This window comes from Tenebrio molitor, chromosome 8, assembly GCF_963966145.1.
Source record: "Tenebrio molitor chromosome 8, icTenMoli1.1, whole genome shotgun sequence".
Taxonomy (NCBI): domain Eukaryota; kingdom Metazoa; phylum Arthropoda; class Insecta; order Coleoptera; family Tenebrionidae; genus Tenebrio; species Tenebrio molitor.
The window spans coordinates 15,811,777-15,832,902 of record NC_091053.1 but is presented as its reverse complement, the minus strand read 5'-3'; the positions used below and the strand labels follow the sequence as shown (position 1 = coordinate 15,832,902).

Sequence of the window (21,126 nt, the reverse complement as noted above, 5' to 3'; positions counted from 1 at the left end):
AAACAGAAGAACAACAAGAATAAGATCAATAGTTATTTACATTAAGAGTGAGGAAGGCAAAGCTTTCGTTCACGCGAATAGCGTGTTCGTCCATGAAGCGTAGCTGAGTGGACGTTGCAATTCAAGTGAACGAAAGCGGCCTTACTCTCGCGTGATGTATTTGATTTTGTTCAATACATCCTTAGAAATTGAGTTTGTAGCTTTGTATTCAAAATTTTAAATAAAATAAATCACATTTTTGGAGGGATCTGTTGTTATGGAAAAAAAAAATACAAAATAAACAATGTTCTGTAACGTCAATAAAGTGGTTGTGTGCACGTTGCGGAAATGGATGATGATGTCCTGGAAGAGGCAACTGCCGCGATGTACCAAATGTTGCCTAAAAAATCAAAATTACGTGATCAGAATGAATTGGAAAAATTTACGAGTGAATGAAAACCAGTGAGTGAAAGACAGTAAGCGAAAGTGAAGTGAACGAAAGAGAAACATTCACTCACTGGTAACTATAGATACAGACTCTCTTTCTAGGGAGGTATTGAACGAAATATATTTCTTGCAAGCAAAGATTGAAAAAAGTGAAAACATTTTGATAACATCTTTGTCTCTCTTTTTTTTTCTGATCAAAATTAAAATTATGGAAAAGCAACCAACAATTATTATTTTGAAATGTTTTATTTGGAATGTCTAAATGGATAGAAAAGAATAGGATCTAGTGGAGATCCTTGAGGGATATAGGTACGATAAATACTTAACTAAAGGGAAATGTCAATAAAAAGGGAAAAAACAAAAATACACACAAAGGATATCTAAAAAAAAGACCGAATAAAAATTAACGGGATTACCCTTTAAGCCAACGTGTTTTAGATAATTAAGCCGAAACGGTCCGGTCAACCCTGGCCGGTCCCTAATTATTTCGACTCGTCCGTCACTCCGGGGGCGGTGATCCCATTTTTCCCCCAAATCAAAGAACCCGAAGGTCGGACCTCAATTAAGAGCGACCCTTTCGCCTCCGTGTCCGTTCCGCCCCCGGAAAAACATCCCGAGCGCATAATTAACCGGAGGACCGAGTCGGCGGCGACGATTGGCACCCGGAAGAAAAAGCGGCGAGCGATTATTCGTCGGAGAAAAAGTATCCTTATCGGTCGTCCGAAAGAGATTCCAGTTTCCGCGCAGAAGACAAAGTCCAACAAACAAGCCCCCGTTTCGATCATCTGTTTTGCGAGTTAATGATCTTTGTGGTGTGTCATCGGTGTTACATTAACTGTTGTTATCAATCTATTTATTTATACAACGTTCGGTGTTCGTTGTTGTCTTTTCGCATTCGCGTCGTCGTAATTGGAAGGTATTACCGTCGACATAATGGAGGGACACAAAGTGGTAATTAACAGAGACAATAGAGATGTGGATTTTAATCTGGCACAGTTGCTCCGGGTTATTGAATTTTAATGTTAATTTTTTTCGGCTTAATTGTTACCTCGAGTGATTCCGCTCGAAATTTAATAAACATAATTGGGGGTTCTCCGATTACCGAATCAAAAATGTAACCGGAGCTTTGCTATCTGCGTTTCGATTTTTTCATTTAATTGTGTCTTTGCGTTTGCCGGAGAAAAAAAGAAATACCAACAGTTTGCGAACGATTCGGTAGAAGAGTTGGGATTGAACGATTCCACGAAGGAAAGAGTGATTCAACTGATGTTTAAATTCAAAGGTCGAACGTGCAGAAGAAGTCGTGTTTTGAATGCGACTCCGGAGGAACTGTTAAATAGGCGAATAGAATAATGTAAACAACGGAGGAAATAATTTGTAGTTTGTGTGTGTGTAAGAAATAACAGGAGTTGTTCTAACTTCCAGCTTGTAGTTAGTTCTCCCGAAGTTAGTTGATGTGGTGAATAATTTCGGTAATAGTTGTAAATTCGAAATGAGTTATAAAAGATATGGTAAGAAATAAGGTGTTTACCTTCCGTGTTAGGAGAAAAGGAACAGTGATGATAAAAGATACAAAGGAAAAACTAATTGGGCACAATAGAAAGAAGAAAATGTTAGAAAAATATCAGTATGGTAATGTGTGACCCAAGAGAAAAAAAAAACAATTAGTAAAGACAAAATTTGTATGTATGTATCACTTGTCCCGTTGTAGCTAAAGAACGACTGAACCCAGTTGGATGGGGTCTTGACCAACAGTTCGAATGTTTCTTTGGCTCAACTTTGTGTACTCGAGAACATTTTTTACTATTTTGCGAGGGAGTCGAGTGGTGACGAAAAAGGAAAAGATGTCGGAGGATTGTTGCGGCAAGCATTCGAAGCGGTCACTTGGCAACGGTGTGTTTACGAAACATCTCAAAGTACAGTTCGTTGATCTAAATTTGTGACAGCTAACAAGCGAAAATAGTTTTGTATGTCATTTTTGTGCATGTGGGAAGTATCGGAATCGCGTTTGCACTCTTTAATTGGGTGTTGTTGCGTTTTGTGTAAAAAAAAATACACGTGATCTCATTTGAGAGTGTCGGTATTTGACAGTTTTATGCGCTCAGTTAAATTTTCGAACAGAAAAATTGATTAGAAAATGACAATTTGGAGGTTAAAGTAATAAATACATATTCGGGCGTATTCTGTAACTGCTGCGCTAAATTTTAAAGGCAGTTAAATTAAGTTGTCATAGCAATGACCAATCAGGGCTCGAAACTTTAAATTTTAAAAGACGCTAAAATTTTAACACCCCTTTAAAAATTGCAGAATACGCCCCATTAAGATCAATGTCTAGATCGAAATTACCATGAAGGTGTGTAGGTGAAGATGAGATGAAGATGAAGATGAAAATCAATATCAAGGGGGCGAAGCCTGGGCAGCATCCAATATGTGATAATTTGATAAATGTACATATATTTTTTTAAATTGTCAATTCGAATTTGAAGATTTTGTTTTTGGAAGATATTTTTGAAGAAAGTTTGAAAATAGCATCACAAAACTTACGTAATAGCGTTTAAGAGGATTTTTTCAAAATTCTTTTTTTTTCCATTACATAATTATAAAAAATATGATTTTTGAAAAATCTCGAACAAAAACCTCAGGTTTTCCAAAGGTATTTTGGTACTAAATAACACAATATGTGCATTCATAATTACAAATTTAATGGTATTATTAGAGTTCTCAAGAAAGGAAAAAAAATCAAACTGCAGACATTTTGACATTATATGTATCCAAATTTATGATTTTATCTTCAAGCGGTCGAAAATCGCGCTTTTGTGTATCTCTGTAAAAAAAGTTGAAATGACTTTTTATAACCGGACTTGAAACACTTCAAATCCTAGGAGTTCATCTCGGTCTTCAATCTCTAGGCTTAGCACAAAAAGACACTTCTAATCTTAATGACATGATCTACTATTTGACAAAATTTTTAATTTACATTTAATAAGTCGTGCATATTAAACAGACGATTTTTCTTTTCGAATTTTTCGAATCAGGTACACATTTTTTTGGAGAATCTTTAACGAGTAGTGTTAGAAGATCGTCTCACGAAAAAAGTATACCAATGAATTTGATTTATACTTTGTATTTTTGAAAACAAACACCTTTCAAACGATTGTTGAAAATTTTTGGCAAACAATATGATTTTGACGAAATTTTAAAAACGACAGTGATTTTCAAAATGTTTAATAAGGATTTTGACGCAATTCTTTAATAGCCGTTTTCACCGTCGTAGTTTAAAATTAAGAAGAGCTTAAAACCTTGGTTACAATTATTAAAATCGTAGCAACAATTGTTTTTTAAGCTTGGTTTAAAAATAAGGAACGTGGGTGCAAACCTGCCGTTAATCTTGACGTAAAAAAAGCTTCTTAAAGAAATGCTGGCTGGTTTTTAAAATGATCGATTTTGGAAACAAACTTTTTAACGGTTTTATCCAAATTACAAGATTTTTAACGAAATTTTGAATTCAGATTCCAGAGAAATCCCACACCTTAAGCAGATTTTTTACTAATATGTAATAACAAAAGGTCAATACAATTGTTGTAGAATTTTTAAAAATCAGTGTTTCAAAATTCGTCCACAAGAGGTGGTATTTATATTTTTGGAAACGTGAATTTTTTTTCTGTTTAATTTTTGTTAAAATTTTTGCCACAATACCGAATTTTTTGTGAAATTTTTAAAATAACCGTCATTTTGAAGATGGTGATTGATTCTTTAAACATAGAGAATAGTGTTTTGGAGACACCCGGGAAGAAAAATAATTTTTGTAATGATCGATTTTGAAAATTGTGTAAATGAAGACTTCAAACGATTTTATCTTATTAAAATAAAAAATTATTAATAAAAAAATTGAAATTTTGAATTCAGATTTAGTAAGTCGTGGATTTTAGCAAATGATCTTTTTTTTTCATAATTTCAAGGACGGATCGGTATGATTTTTGGAAAATTTTTGAAAAGTGGTTTTAGAAGATTACTTCTCGAAATGTATGACGACATTTGACAGATTCTTTATTACAATTCTTGAAAAAATTAAATATTTAAAACTATTTTTGTTGCAATTTTTGGCAAAATTTTGAAAACAGCAGTGATTCTAAAAATGGTTTTTGGAGAATTTTTGAAAAATCGTTTTACAAAGTTATTTCACAAAAACTGTACAATTCATGAAAAGATTAAACAATTTTTGGAAAAAATTTGAAAAAAGCAGTGATTTTGACATCAACATGCCCAATAGTATTTTGGAGAAATCCTGCAAGACAATTTTTTTAACGATCGATTTTGAAAATTAATACTTTTCGAGATCGATTCTGTTGACCATAACGAGAGCACAAAGCCAACAACATCTTGCCCCCCTTCGCGGTTTCCCATGCACTTCGTTACTCCTCCAGGTCGTTTTCAATTACCAGACGTCGACTCGTGCTGTCCGATCCCGAGCGTGCCCTCCGCAACATTATTTACGTGTCCGGAGGGCGAACCGAATTGCTCGACCGTGGTCAATTCACGTCCCATAAATGTTCATCGCAGTGTGGGCGCGCGCGTTATCCTGTCGAAATACGACAGACAGAACACGCATTTCGTAATTCTCCCACATTTCCACGCCGATTCCGGTTCGTCGGCGTAGATTCTCCTCGAAACTCGTAAAGTCCACTTTTCGCCATCATCGACTTCATTACATTCGAATAAAGGCAGGGGTGGTTGCCAAGTAACACCCCGCCCGTCTTTTGTCCGGATCAATTTGTTCCGCAAACTCGATCGGGAGGAGGAAGTGTCTTTCGACGTGTCCGGAGCGCAGAAGGTCCAAAGAAAATCTAATCTGCTTTAACCTAATTGGTGCGGTAGTACCGCAACGAGAAGTCGTTGCGACAGCACTTTATCTGGGAGTATTTGTCGTGGTGGAGGTCTCGTTGGCATTGAGATTTGGAAAACAACAACATTCGAAATCGGTGGTACTTCCTGGTGTCGACACGAGTCGTTTCGGTACTGTGACAGTGGAGGTGGTACCGTTCGGGTGAATTGACCCGTGGGTCGTTCGGGTGCCGCCGCCCGCTCCGATCTAATTTTAGCGTCGGATGAAATCATCGACGGCGAAACCTCCGGAGGGAAACTGATTGGCTTGCGGCGGAACCACGCGATGTCCACTGACGACCCCGCTTCCTCTCCACTTTCACAACTCTTCGATAACGCGGCCGCGATAACAGCTTATTTGTAAGCATCGCCACCAAGTCACACCACTCTCCAGGTCAGTTCGGTTCATTTTTCGGTGTGGAAAAGTCGTGCCATGGTAGTACCGACGAAAGCAGCAACCGCAGGGGTGACTTCGGCGATCTTGGTGGTCGCCTGGTCGGGGATATACCTGAGCAGGCACTCGCGGAGCAGCCAGCAAGTGACGACGGTGACGCCGGAAGTCACGCTGCCGGTGGTGTACGAAGTGGTCACCCTCGAGGAGAACGCCACCGTCAGCCTGGAGGTGGAGAATGACGCGCGAAGGGACAAAGTCAAAGAGGTAAAAAGCACACGGACCTAACGATCGCCGGATTTAAATGCATGGATTTCGTGGGTGCGAGCTTCCTCACTCACTATTGATCCGAAACGTCTTACCGGGTTATCGTCGCGGATTAAGAACAGACACGAGTCGTAATAATTAATTTCGCTTTGTTCGCTTCGAATGGATCAAGGGGTTAAGAGGTTGTTCTTTAATTCCTGAGATAATTTGCATAATTTCAGAGTGCAGTTTTTCTTTTTTTTTTAACGTTCTTCAGAACTGTAGAGTTTCCTTTCGAGTGCATTTTTCATTAGATCGGCAATTTTCTTTGTTTCTGTAGTCACTGCTTTATTTTTCGATGCGAAATATGAATTTGTCGATTCCAAAGACCTCGCAAGGCTACATTCGTGTAAATATTTTACAAAAATATGTATTTTGCAATTTTACTGGAAGTATTTTCGTCACAGAATCAAGACAAAACAGTGATGTAAAAGTGGAAAAAGCCACTGATATCAAAAACAATCGCAACGTTTTCAAAAAGCATCGATTCGATTTTGTTTATTATTTGGTCAAATGCTTTTCTTGACATTTTTTATAAATAGATAAATGCTTCGCAGAATATACTGTATTTTTTGCTTTTTGTTTGTCAAACATGACTGCAACCTTTTAATTAAAAAACAGTTTTTAAGCAAAACTAACAAATCTAAATTTTCTTAGTTTGGTGCCAAAAGGCAATTGAAATGTACAAATCTATTATTTTTCTACTTTTAATTTCAATCAATTCAGTTGACCCCCATCTTCTTTTTATTTCTATTTATCATGTCATATTGCTTGTGTTTTTTTTTTCATTATTCTTCTTTTCTTACTGAAGTTTTTCTTATCTTTTTGTACTTTTCTTCACCAAATCAAAACCTGCTTTATTTTTATTTTTTTGGAATTATTACTATTATACGTTTATGACCACAATTAAAAATTAATGTTGCCATTGTACTTTCTCACAAACATATCAAATTAATTTGTTTTTAATAGCACCACAGTAAACCCTTATTAGTATTATTACTATTTTTATCATCATTTCGTTTTTTATATCGGCTGTTCATTGAAATTTCTCAAAGTAGGCGTTGCAGAGTCGATTGTGAACACACATTATATGTAGATCACGGATCAGCTCTTTAAATCCAACCTCACTTTCTGCATTGTTTGTGTTTTCACTCTGCAGACTGACTAGTGGTGCGTTCACAATCGACTCTTCAACGCCAACTTTGAGGATAAATTTAAATGTTTTCCCACCACATTTGATCTCCCTATATCGTACAGTATTTCTTCACAATTCAAATTATTTATACATTCCCAAAATAATTCTTTTTCATTCACTATTTAATCTTTATTTTTGTTTACATCTTTTTTACACTATCAAAGTAATCTTCTCCGTGTTCACGTGAAGTGAAGACTGCGATTGGCCGATTACTCAAATTTACCATAAGTTTTTTTATTGTTATCGCTTCTTTATCGTTTTTATATTTTTAGATTACGTATTTTTTTCGGAATTTTGTTTATTCAGCAAAAGGGACCTCTGATAACCGTTCAGGTTTCGATCGAGCATGTTGTCAAATTTTAATCACCAGTTATCGCACCGATTATTCAGAAATGAAAAGAGAAAAAAAAGTACGAAAACAAAAACAATTTCGAAAATAAAGGATGCCACAAGGGACGATACAAAAAAATTCCAAAATCAATTCGTCGAAGTTTTAAAATCCGGGACGACAAAGCTTAAAAATGATAATCATGACTATTTTCGCAGAAGGAGTCACGGCATCCAGGCCGCATTTTTAATCATTGTGGATATTTCTATCAAGTGTTATTTATTATTATAATGATCATCTCTATTATTATTCTTCTATTGCAAATTAGTAAAACTGACAACAGTGCACTAGACATTGACGCTATTCATAACCTCAAACGTACAAAAACATAACCTAATTCAACAGACAGCGTTATTGCAAAATTTCCGTGGCCTCCCATTATGTCCAAAACAACGTGAGTGCATTTTAATTTCTGCTTCTAATTCGAGGTAGCGCCGCCGCCTCTCGATATTTTTCCCACCCCCGCGCCCGCATCGACAGCTTGTCAGGGGCGAACTTTGACGTTATTTACACGCGTTCGAGAGATGAGCGGCGGAGGAAAATTTTCCCGTCTTCGGCAAACAAACGCCATCGATATATCACATGTCCGTTGTGTACACCCTCCGCATGTCCGCGGCTAATTTATGTTGACGTTAATCGACAAAAATTCTATTTACACCTGGTCTAGCGATAATGAATTTGAACTGCGGATACGGGAGGAGGGGGACGATGAGGGGTTGTTGATTTATAGTACCGCTGCGCTGGCTGCAGCGCGAAGCGGAAAAATTTGTGTACGAGTGGGAATCCCCCCGATCATCAAAAAGTCATCAGTGACAGATTAAGAGTTAATTTAGGGGAACGGTTTTACAATAGAACAACACCTGTTGACAGGATTTTAAATGGTAATGAAGGTTATCGGCACGCGTTCGGTACGATCGTTAGTATTTTAGATTGACAAGACAATTCTACGAACAAATAAAAAGGAAAATGAGATGAAACTAGTTGAGTAATAAAGCAATTCAAAAATTGCTCTTTGTGCAATGTGAGTGGTTACTTTTTTGACAAGTGGGAAGTTTACACGCACTAGAGCAGCGAAATTATTCTCGGTGAAGGAAAAACTACTTGATATAATTTCGCAAAAAAAAAAACTTACTAATGTAAGGTGAGAAAGTATGACGGTGAAAATTATAAGTCGAAAAAGTATTTTCTGATTTAGATAGAAGAAGAAAATAAACTCAGAACATTTTTGGAATGTTCTTTGTACTTCGATAAAATCTTATGACTGAAATGTCTAAAAAATTCATCTCTTCGAGACTAATTTGTCTATGTTAACTATGTTACAAAGAATTAGCAACAGAAAACAATCCTAGACGATATGACGAAACCCATTTAATCACACCAGTGGCAATAAATACATCAAGGTTATTCTTTCTTATTCAAAAAAGAATCACGTCAAATACACCACGTGCCCACACAATGCTTGATAAAATTGTTTACCTTATTGTACATTAAACAATATTCCTGTATTTTACCACCTCGGAAAGAAAATCTTCTACTGTTGTCAAAAACAATTTTGAAATTGCTTTTTTTTTCAAAAAAAAGATCTATGTAGAAAAACTTGTGAGTGACACTTGCCAGTTCAAGCGAAAAAATTGTCGGTTTATAGAGAATTACAGGTTTTTGTGATGTGTCGTTAGTGGTTGATAGTTTTTTTAATCGGTTGTCACACTTCAATGACGTTCCCGTATGTGACGTCACGAGTCGAGGCCGAGACGTAAAATTTTAGTTGGATAAAACATTTTAATATAATTTACATATTATTATTTTAATATGATTAATCAGTTAACAAGGGAATTGATTCCTTTGACAGCAATCAGGAACAGGAAAAAGAGAAAGAAATTTAAGCATTTTTTTTCAAAATTTAAAAACTTAACTTTTTTAAATTTTATAATCCAGCTTTGGTACATCTCGAACAAGAGGAGAAAAAGAGAAGTCCTACTGGTCAACATAAAAAATGCAAAAAAACATTAAGCAAAGCATAGCGTGAATATTTTTCAAAATTTGAAACTTTGTTAATTCATTTGTAACTAATGGAGCAAATCGTAAATTTTATCTTGATTTAAAAATAAAACAAATTGAAAGTAAAGCATTAATAATATGGAACACACTCTGACGTGAATGTAAAACAGTGAGCATAATAAAAAAATAAGTCATTATACAAATAGTTCTTTCAAAGGAATTAACATTTCTTGACGGAGAAAATAAAAATTGGGCTTGGAGGGAGAAAGCCAGGGAAAGAGAGGAAAAATGTAAACAGAAAAACAGACCATGAAGTATCGGGTGTTCAATTAAATTTATCCACAAAGTAGGCGTTGAAGATTCCATTGTGAACGCACCACGGATTAGGTACAGATCACGCATCAGCTTTTAAATGTAACCTCACTTTTTGACTTGTTTGTGTTTTTACTCTGCAGACCGACGAGTGGTGCGTTCACAATCGGCAACTTTGAGGAGAAATTTAAATGAACACCCAAAATTTTAAAAAATTAAATCTTCGTAAAAATTTTCACAAAAACAAAAGTGAAAATGGAAATGTGTCTTATTAGATAATAAAAGATGAAAATATTTTCTGGGAGTCCAAATGTCGAAACACAATTGACAATTTAATTTAGCACGTCGCGTCGTAAATAGTTTAGTGTTTTTTTAACTGTCAGTTTGGTTTGTTTTATTGTTTTGGGCGATATTAAAAAAAATCCATCAGGACCAACAAAACGAATCGGAATTCCTCGTCCCGGCGAATTTCGTGTTACTGTCGGCGGCGCACTCGACATTTTCGATTTTGATCGATCGTCCGCACTCCATAAACTTATTAATCAGCCCACGTCGGTATTAAATTACTCCGTCGTGGGCTCACGGTTCACACTCGATTTATTATTTATTACGTTAATTGCCGTCGTAACCGTTCCTGTTTACCATAAACGTCATCATGATCATCGTCGATGGATTTTTTTCTCTTTCGTTTTTCGCTCGCTCACTCAACTCCTCTCTTCTACTTCCAGATGATGAAGCACGCGTGGGATAATTACGTGCGCTACGCCTGGGGCAAGAACGAACTGAAACCGATCAGCAAGAGGGGGCACAGCGCCAGCATCTTCGGCACGCTGCCCCTCGCCGCCACAATAATGGACGGACTGGACACCCTCTACATTATGGGGATGAAGGACGAGTTCAAGCAGGCGAGGGACTGGGTGGCCAACGAGCTCGACCTCAACAGCATGGTGAGTGACGTTTTTTTTGTTTGTTTGTTTGAGCGATGACCACGTTCGAGCCACTCGACCCGGATTTTCAATCGGGCGATGGAAAATCGAACGGTTTCGAAATTTTTCGAAAAGTTTTTCAAACTTGTGTCCTGGTGGGAATCGTACCGGCGCATCCACCAGAAACAGAAAATTTTATTTTTCAAAAATTTTGAAAATTTCGATTGTCACTTCTAATCGCCGCAAAATGTCCGAAAGATGTCGTTTTCGTGGAAAATTTTAAATCGGAAGTATGCAACAAGACAAAATGGCTGGTCCACGCATGTTCAATTGGACGCAAATCCGGCTGGTGTCGCGGCGTGATTTTTTTTAAAGAGCGACGCGCGACTGTGGCGTTGTGAGGCTCGGTTTATCTTGTCGAAATGGTCGACGATTCGACCGGAAATAAACTGGAAGAGTATCGTTTTGAAAAAATTTGACGTGAACTCGTGGCTTGTGCGATGAGGCGAGCGTCTTCGTCGATCTGGGATACGTCGGTAACGTATTCCGCCGAGTTCGCCGACAATTCTCAACCTCAATAGATACATAAATCTCTTCGACTTTAATTAGAACCGAGTCGAGTCTGTTTTATGAAGTCGTCGGATGGGGACGAAATTCTAGAGATTCAAGAAGCCGTTAAACAAGCGAACGGGCTCAAGTTTTTCTTTGGAATTGTTGGACCATTATTTAGCTTCTGGTCGGACGGCTTCGGTTGTGGAAAAATTTTCACAAAGAAGAAGAAAACGGGAGGGGATTCCAGGTGAGAGAGGGAGTGCGAGTGGTGGAAAGAAAGAGTGAACGGAGAGTAAAATAATCTACTACGTAACTAACGGGCCTTCAAATAAATTTATATTTAGAGCAACCTATGGAAATTCAATTGTTTGCAACATTTTTCAGCGTAGAAAATGACACAAGAAACGTCTGACATTTTAACGAAATAAAATTAGGTTAAAAAATATTTTGAATTTTTGTAGTGCATTCTCCCTATTCCCCCTCCACGGAATAAGACAATATGAAATTGGGAAAAAGCTTACTATGTAACATGTGTAACTCAGGAGAATAATTGGTTACCTACAAAAATTACTTTACATTGTTAACAGAATTAGAATGTCGCCTACGCCTACTCAAAATATATATTTATTTGAAGGCCCGATAGTTGGTACCGAAAGGCATTACTATTTGGTCAGTATCATTTGAAGGTTTTCAACAATAATCAAACACGAACAAAAAATTACTTCATAAAAATCTTCTTTGTCCCTGTTGATTAATAATTTCTTCAAGTCCAAATGATACTGACCTAATAGTAATGCCTTTGGGTACTAACTAGTTAATAAATTAATCATTGATAAAGAAAATAATTTAAAAAAAAATAATTTTCAACAATTTTTTTCTCAAGTTTTTTTTAAATTTAATGGGTTAAAATTTTTATACTGTCATATTGACAGTTACAAGACCTATCAAAATGATGACAAATGAATATAGGTTGCTATTTAAAAATATCCGATGACGTCATTACTTTGACAAGGAACACGGTGTATTAAAAAACGTTACGTCAATAAACGTGAAATTGAAATTAAAAATCGACCTGTTTTTGTTCTTTTTTCAAAACTCAACAGTTTATGATTTATCGAATTGTTGCGTTACTTTTGCCCCTGACTGTACTGGGTGCCCCAAAATTCGCGGAACAACTCAATGGGGCAATGTCAACTCATGTTAGAAAATAATGAGAAAAATAATAAAAAAATTCTATACCTCTTAAACTTGAAGATATGGGGGCTCAAAAGATGCAGCTTTGATCTCATTTATTTTAAATATTAAAAAAGATTTTCATTATTTGTCTTTTCCTACCTATTGGCATTTATTTTCTTCATTACTTCCAGCATTTCCAAATAGTAATTTTATGTCCGTTTTACCTAAACTAACGTACGGCAACATGGCTTTGATTTTTCTCCCCCATTTCCATGGATACAACAAAAATGAAATATTTGCAGACTATTGGGATACATAGAATGTTTTTAAATGTTGCCACATTTAGTGTAACGAATAGGTCCATATCTTCGACAAAAACGAAGATTGATTTTTTTAAACATTTTTACCTGATATTTTAATTACTACTTAACAACGTACTGCTAAATTGTTCCGCGAATTTTGGGGCACCCAGTATATACATATCATTATGTTTGACGTAAGAAGTGAAAAGTTTTCACATTTTGGTTGTCTCGGTAACATCAAAATTGACAATAAGAAAGATGAAACTCTAAAAAAAATGTGATGTACTATTAGGAGCAAAAAAGTCACTCTCTTGACTTTTAATTTGAAATTACCCTTAACTGTTTCTAACCCTACTTGATTTACGGTGTCGTTAAGTATTGTAGGTTGTAGGGAATGAGTGAAATAAGCACGTAGCGAATACTTATTGAATGCAAAGTCCCCCAAAAAAGAGGGCATTTGGAAAAGGAAAATAGGAGTATAAAATAAATTTTTAAACTGTCAGCTAGAATAGTGTCACATTTCTGTGACAATAATCAAAGGCAAAATGACAATAAAGCTTGAATTACATACATCGAATTTTTCAAAACTGACAGAAATTTGATGTCCCACTTTTTATACTCCCAATGGTACTCGATTTTTTTTGCAACCGACTGTACGCTTTGATATTTTCTCACTTTGGTTGTTTGATTTTTACTGAAATTCCCATTTGGGGTTTGGGTTTGTCCCACGGACTGACTCTCAAAGACTGTCGCCAATTTCATTTGAGTGCTACCACCTTTAAGGATTATTGTACTGACAAAGATATTGAGAAACATACAAATTTGCAGCTGACAAAAATTCCGCCCCCAATAAATACATAGTTGTTCCGGTGAAATGAAAAACTTTGCTCTTTGATTCCTCGCAATGTTTCGTCCACCAAATTGGTTCTTCAGACCAACGAGCGTCATTCATTAGTTCTTTCGACAAGTTGTTGACTTGACAAATTGTCAAAAAAAAAAAACAAAAAAAAACTCCCATCTTGTTCCCGTTCACAACCTCGAGCCAGCTCCAGTACCAGAAACAGTCCTGTTGGTAAATGATAATAATCGGTCGAGTGAGTCTCGACGGTCGCCTACCACATGCCTGGGTCGTGTTGGCTTTTTTCCCGTCTGAACGGCCGCTTTTAATTAAACTCCTCGACCGTGGTACGAGTCAGCTTCACCTCCTACGACACGTTTTAATGCCGTCGGTGTGACGGCGCCGAGATTAATTTTTCACAATGGCACGATTTAACGCTGAAATTTATCATAATCGATTCCTCCGTCCGCCGGCGGACCTCGCGCGGAATTCCTCCGGGGTCCGGTCCGAGGGACCGGCGAAATTCGGTCGCGACGACGCCCCGGATAAGTGGGTTTCGGGGTTGGCGTGCGGAATTCTAGAGCGACGAGCGAACCGGTGCGGACACTTCGCGTTCGTTTTTCTTTTTGGTTGTTTTTTCGTTTTTATCTCGCGACGTTCTCACGATCCGACGCGAATCCGGGTTGCACCGGTCCAGCGGTGGATCTAGATTCGAGTTTTTGAAGTTGTTGCAGATGTTAAGTTGGCGATCTGGATTACCGACTTGTCGGACGGGTCGGAGCGGAACGGATGGACGTTGAGCCGGTCGAAACGTCTTTTTTTTTCGCTCTGTTGGAGGGAATTTTCTTTTTACGATTGCGTCAGTGGAACGTGTTCGGTGCAAGTTTTTTTTTCATTATTTTTCTTGTACCTACGTTGTTATTTGTGCCGTTTGAGGCAGTTATAAAAAGGATAAGATGTCGAGTTCGATTGAAGCAGTCATCAAACAAGATTACATTTTTTTTTGTGTGAAAGGTATTGACAAGCATTCTCTCAAAGGAATATCCATAATTCAATTCATATTAGTATTATTTTATTAGTACATATCACTCAAAATTAATACATATTTGAATTGCTTATTAATGCTGTCTCTAGTTTTTTTTTTTCTATATTTATGTATGTATGTATACCAATTGTTTTTTCCAAATTCTTTGGTGATACTGATAAAGATTCATATTACACAAAAAGGAGCGCGGCATCCAGGCCGGATCGGACACTTCAATCAAGTAATGATGATTCCTTTAAAAGTAATTTTTTTATGTATTCGTTTATTTTGATATACTTTTCACACCTTCACGTCACAGTTTGTTTATACATGTTATACAGGGTGTTTCAAAACTGCCGCCAAAACTGAACATGATAAAATATGCGATACTGAATAATAAATCATTAAAAAAAAGTTTTTGCATATCTCCAGAAGATAAAGAGTACCTTCTCTGCCTTTCGCAGATTTCCAAGACCAATTTCCATTCTTTCCTAATCCCTCGAAGCTTCTCTCCACATTTAGATCCCTCCCCCTCCTCCAGGAATTTCCACCCGCCGAAGGATTCGTTCGATCAAAGTCTCCACCGATCCCCACAAATTTCCTCCCAATCAACGCTTTCATTAAGGAGACACCGTTTTAATTAAGACCCGAACGTTTCCTCATCCATCTGTCGAGGTCGAGAATCGTACGCGAACCCTGAATCGCCAAAGCACGCTAGATCAATACAAACTACTCAATCACCACGTCAAGATTAGAATCGTTTGGCTCGGATTCTCATTTTTTTTTCAACCCGAACGACTTGCCAAACGCCAACTAGGTCAATATGAATCCTCCTAATTGAAAATATCCACGACCACGAGAATTCCGTGTGACTTAGATCCGGTCGTATCCGGTGCTTTCTAAGTAACCACGGGATTTTGTCAACAGTAGTCTTACGTACATTACATTAGATTTTTTGGGTCACCGTGCTAGTTCGGGTGTCCCACAAGGTTCCACTCGGGGCCCGCTGCAATTCCAATTTTTCTCATTTGTTGTTGTTGGTTCTTGTTTCAGGCGTCGGACGTGTCCGTCTTCGAGGTGAACATCAGGTTCGTGGGTGGACTGTTGGCTTGCTTCGCTCTCACCGGGGACGTCATGTTCCGGGACAAGGCCCAGCAAATAGCCGACAAGCTATTGCCAGCGTTCCAGACCCAAACTGGCATTCCTCACGCCCTGGTCAACTTGAAAACCGGAGTGAGTGTTCTTTCGAAGTGTTCGTTTTGTTTGTACCATCGTCGTCGTCGCTTTTCCGACGTCCAATTAGTTTCGCATCTGTGAGCGTCACGATTATGTAACATGTCACAGTTAAACGGTGCTTCCGTCGGACGGATTACCATAATAATGGAGGGAAACCGTTAATTCGTCGGCAGGATGTCGGACGGCACGGAAAAAATCAAATTTCAGGAAATTAGTCGCGAGGACAGAAAAAAACAACGGTTAACGAGCATTCATCGAGGGTAATCACCATAATTTCGAAAGGATTATTAGTGTGACCGGTTGCCAGTTTGAGCGAAAAAGTTGCCCGTTTAGGAAATTAGATGTTTTTGTGGTGCGTTCGTGCTTGATAGATTTTGGTTTTCTTTTGTCGGTTGTCACACTTCAGTGACATTCCCGCTTGTAACATCACGAGGCGTGGGCGGGGCGTGCGGTCAAGAAAGGAACTGTCTCGTTTGACAGGTGGGGAAGAAGACAAAAATCTTAATGGAAATTACGTGAAGTAGATGTTAGGGGAAAAATTTCTTTTTTTAATTTGCGAAGAACCTGAGCAATGGGAAGAGATTTGGGTTGGGGTAACTTTTGAGGAAGGGAAAAGATAAAACAAGAAGATATTGTGATTTGGATTAAAAGAAAAAGTAAAAAAATCCCGGAAAAAAGAAAGTATAAAGTGTAGGTATATGTACTTAACAAAAAAAAAAAAAAAGAAACAAGGAAAGGGTTCTAGTTGGTGCAGTGTGTATTTGATGAAGAAAATACAAAAAGAAATGATATTGAAAGGCTAGAAAGGAAATAATTGACTTGCGGGATAAAAATTTAAAATTGAAAAAATAAGAAGCAATGTAAAAAAATACTAAGGCTAGTTATAGAAGAACTGTAGAGAATAGATGAATTCAGAAAACAAAGAAGCATTTTTTTAAAACTAACAAAATTGAGAATTTTTTTATTTTGTGGGAGGTACTGGGAATCCAAAACTGAAATGAGGACTAAAACGGCAGAAGTTTTTGAATTGCTTTAGTCGACTTCTTGTCGAAGAAAACCTAGAGGAGTTGTTAAATAGTATACATTCTTCAATGAGCGTATAATGATGAGAGGATTAAAATTGCAACACGAGCCGTAGGCGAGTGGTGGAATCATCCGAGTGAATAATAGCCATTATACGCGAGTAGAAGACTATACTTTCTACACGACTATACCAAGAAAAAACAATCTTTGAAATTATAAAGAAATAAAAGCAGAAATGGAAGGGACAGAAAGAAAGAGAAATGCAGAAAAAAAAATTCAAACAAACATTAGAAGAACTAGCGGAGGAGAAAAAGTAAAACAGTGGTCAAGACAAAAAAAAATTAACGAAATATAGCATGAAAAACTTATCATGAAGAAAAACTGAAGGCAAAGCATCATTACGAATATGTAATTCATTTGTTCTATGAAGCAATGTTGAATGTGGTCGATGTTTGGATGGATGTTGGACTGCCAGAAGAAACCGCGTTCCGTCGTTTCACAGCTTGATCACTTAACTTCAACAGTTGCGTCTACAATTCGTAAAGTTGTACGAACAAACTCCAACGTGAACGTGTCAAAAGTAGGAAAAATACAACGTGATCAAAAAGAAAACAAACCAGAGCAGGTGTTGCAAATTATCGGTCGGGCATGTCGTAGCGGAATTCTATGAAAATTAGCGTTCAATGCATGGGCGTAGAAAATTTGTGGTCTCAAACGCTGCATTACAATAAATCATACCTCATGAATTAAGACGTTGGAATTATAATTGCGCATTTTATTATTATTACCTGATAATGGAGATAAATTAAAGAGCAACATTTTACGTTCGTAAGAATGGGTAATTTACCAGCTCTACTGTCAAACGCGACGCTACTGGTAAACAGATTTTGCACTGAAATGTCAAAGAAACGTCAATTTTAAAGCAACCTTGAAAAAAGTTTTCGATTTCGGCAGCGCTTTCAATCCAATTTCACCTTGTTCATGTTAGCATTGGCATTTCACATTTCGTTTTCCACCAATCAACGTCCTTTGTACCGTTCCAGGCGAGCAAGAATTTCGGTTGGGCGAGCGGCGGATCCAGCATCTTGTCCGAATTCGGCACCCTCCATCTCGAATTCTCGTATCTGAGCGACGTGACAGGTCAACCGATCTACAGGAACAAAGTGGACCACATCAGGCAGTACCTCCAAGGACTGGAAAAACCCAACGGGCTCTATCCCAACTACCTCAATCCGAAAACCGGAAAATGGGGTCAACGTAAGTTTCTTTTCCACATTTCTTTCTTTCTTTATTTTCTTATCTCGACTCCCATAATTTACATTGCGTAAGCTGTCCCACGACACAATACCGCTGCGGTAGCTGCGTGCGTGATCGATGTGGTACAGTAGCGGTCCCGGAGTGACGTCTTGCGGGACCCCGACCCCTTTCTCTCCGTGTGAATCGTGACGATCTTTTATGTTGTTGTTAATGCAAAGAATTACAAATCTGAATTAACAATTATTGGACCTAATCCATGGCCCGTTAAATCCCCAGATTTGAATCCAATGGATTTCTTTCCGTTCATTCGAGACATTGTCATGTCTCTATAAGAACGAATAAACAAAAAATATAGTGTAATTTGAAAAAAAAAATTAATGTCATTTTTGATAATAGTATCTAATAGTTTGAATAATAATATTTGTCTAAGAGGAAATTCGAATTAGAATTTTTTGTTTGGTATTCAACGTAGATTCGCGTGACATAAATATTCTGCGCCATTTTTAGTACACCCTGTATATTGCCAAAAGAGATTCGGACCGGATTTCATGGTGTTTTTCCGTCACATTTTGAACGTAAATTTGACACTTGCATCTTTTGCAGACCACATGTCGATGGGAGCCTTGGGCGACAGCTTCTTCGAGTACCTCCTGAAGGCGTGGCTGCAGTCGAACAAGGAGGACAACGAGGCGCGCCAGATGTTCGACGACGCCATGCAGGCCGTCCTGCAGCACATGCTCTTCACCTCGAAGGGCGGTCTCGTCTACTTCGCCGAGCTGAAATTCGACCGGCCCGAGCACAAGATGGACCATCTGGGATGTTTCTCGGGAGGTCTGCTCGGTCTCGGCGCCAAGACGCTCAAGAACGACATGTCCGACAAGTACATGGAAGTGGCGAAGAAGATAACGAACACGTGCCACGAGTCGTACGACAGGTCGTACACGAAGCTGGGACCGGAAGCGTTCCGATTCACGGAAGGTTCGGAAGCGAAGGCGCTCAAGAACTCGGAGAAGTACTACATACTCAGACCGGAAGTGATCGAGTCGTACTTCTACATGTACAGGTTGACCAAGGACCAGAAGTACAGGGACTGGGGTTGGGAGGCGGTGCAAGCGTTGGAGAAGCAATGCAGGGTGCCCGGGGGGTACACGGGATTGAAGAATGTGTACTCGGAGGATCCGCAGAAGGACGACGTGCAGCAGAGCTTCTTCCTGGCGGAAACGCTTAAGGTAGCCATTCAGTTTCACCGAATAACACTTCTAGCGCTCGGCTTCGCCTCGTGCCTGAAACCTAGTTTTCGCGCTGTAAAATACCCCTACCGTACTCTAATGTAAATTACTATTTTTTTATTGGCCCCGCAGCCTCCAGCCCTCCACACGGTCTCTTTTATAAAACTTTGTGGCTCCCTATTTTTTACGCACGCTTATGAAGATGTGCCGCCAGTCTTTCTGTATATTTTAACGACTCGCCTTAACGGCAATAACACGCTTATACGGCCATAACGCGGTACTAACAGCCCAGTCAAATAATTACGGTTGCCATTAACGACCGTAAACTAAATGTCAATTGCCTTTCAAATATTTATTTCTTTCGGCCGAAACCTACTCCAACTAATCACGTTTCCGCGTTCGTCTATGATCGCAACGAATACGCAACGTGCCATCGTTGATTATGATAATAATAAATAATTTCTGTTGCAGTATTTGTACCTGTTGTTCTCCGACGACAGTCTCTTGTCATTCGACTACTGGGTGTTCAACACCGAGGGCCACCCACTCCCCATCAAGGGCGTCAACCCCTTCTACAGGGAGGCGTCAGTGTAATGGGACGACCAGAGAGACAATCTAGATGATTTTTTCGAGACTGACCATAGACTCGGCTATTTTAAAAAGTTACTTACTTGAGATAGATTTATCGGTGACTTGGCTAGTGTGAGTGTGACTGACGTGACTGACTGACTTGACTGACTGACGGTGATGTAGAGTGAAGAAAGTCGTAAAGAAATCAATCCGCATCGATTCACTCATTGTTGTACATGGTTTTAATAGGAAAATATCCGACTATACTAGTTGCTGCTTAATTGGAAACGATCGATCCACGAAAAATTTTCACTTCAGCCAGGACTAGTGTTGTTATAGCTCGTTTGTGTTTGTGGTGAAGCTAAATGAGCAATCCTTGACTACTGAGTAGTCACCGTCAGTAACTTATTTAATTAAACTCAGATCATTTAGCCGAACTAAGTGATACGGAAAGGTCGCAGCTTTTTATTTTGTACGCTCGTGGTTATTTTTACGATGTAGGTGTAAGTCGAGATGCCAAATTTGTCTGTAATTAAGCAACAACCTGTATATATACCTAGGTCAATTGTATAAACTTTATTTGTACATTTTTATAAATAGTTTGAATATATATTATCTGTTAAAGAAACTGTTTCGTGCAGTTCCTGTCATAGGTGAGATCACTACACTGGGGGCAACGGTATTTATTACTTATGTTTATCGTATCGTTTGTGTTTTTTTTTTCTTTTGTATGTACGTCTTATTGTTGTTTGTTTTTCGTTTACATTTTTCCTTCTCTGTCTTTCTTAAATTATTGTACGATATTGAAATCTACTAAACTGAATCAAAGTGTTCGTATGAAAAATTGAATCATGTGATAGAACAATTTTATTGTAATTAAAATTCCCATCATTCACTTGTCTATTCATTTGACGACACGATTCCACCGGCGTTTCTCTTTTGTTCGAAAATGGAGGATGTGACAAGGTTGGCACGAGTGGAAAACAATATCGACTCGGAGTTCTGACGTTTCGTACGAGTTTTTGTCGATCGCGAAAGCCAGTATTGATCTTTGATTGTAGTCCTAAATGTGGTGCAGTGTGTGCTAGCGTTCTGT

General features: G+C 38.2%; 1 protein-coding gene across 2 annotated transcripts in view; it reads left to right on the top strand.

Moving 5' to 3' along the window:
- The window catches only part of LOC138136170 (mannosyl-oligosaccharide alpha-1,2-mannosidase IA-like), an 81,906-nt gene extending 60,981 nt beyond the window's left edge, over positions 1 to 20,925 (top strand). Inside the window, exons 1-6 of one of the 2 annotated variants that reach the window (XM_069055223.1) lie at positions 5,684 to 5,965; positions 10,626 to 10,844; positions 15,769 to 15,948; positions 18,018 to 18,231; positions 18,835 to 19,460; positions 19,932 to 20,925. In XM_069055223.1, coding sequence (XP_068911324.1) covers positions 5,741 to 5,965; positions 10,626 to 10,844; positions 15,769 to 15,948; positions 18,018 to 18,231; positions 18,835 to 19,460; positions 19,932 to 20,054 — 1,587 coding nt within the window. In that variant the 5' untranslated portion in view covers positions 5,684 to 5,740 and the 3' untranslated portion in view covers positions 20,055 to 20,925. Of the gene's footprint in view, positions 1 to 5,683; positions 5,966 to 10,625; positions 10,845 to 15,768; positions 15,949 to 18,017; positions 18,232 to 18,834; positions 19,461 to 19,931 lie in introns of those variants that run through there. The other variant, XM_069055222.1, reaches the window with a different exon arrangement.
- Positions 20,926 to 21,126: the final 201 nt, after the last annotated feature.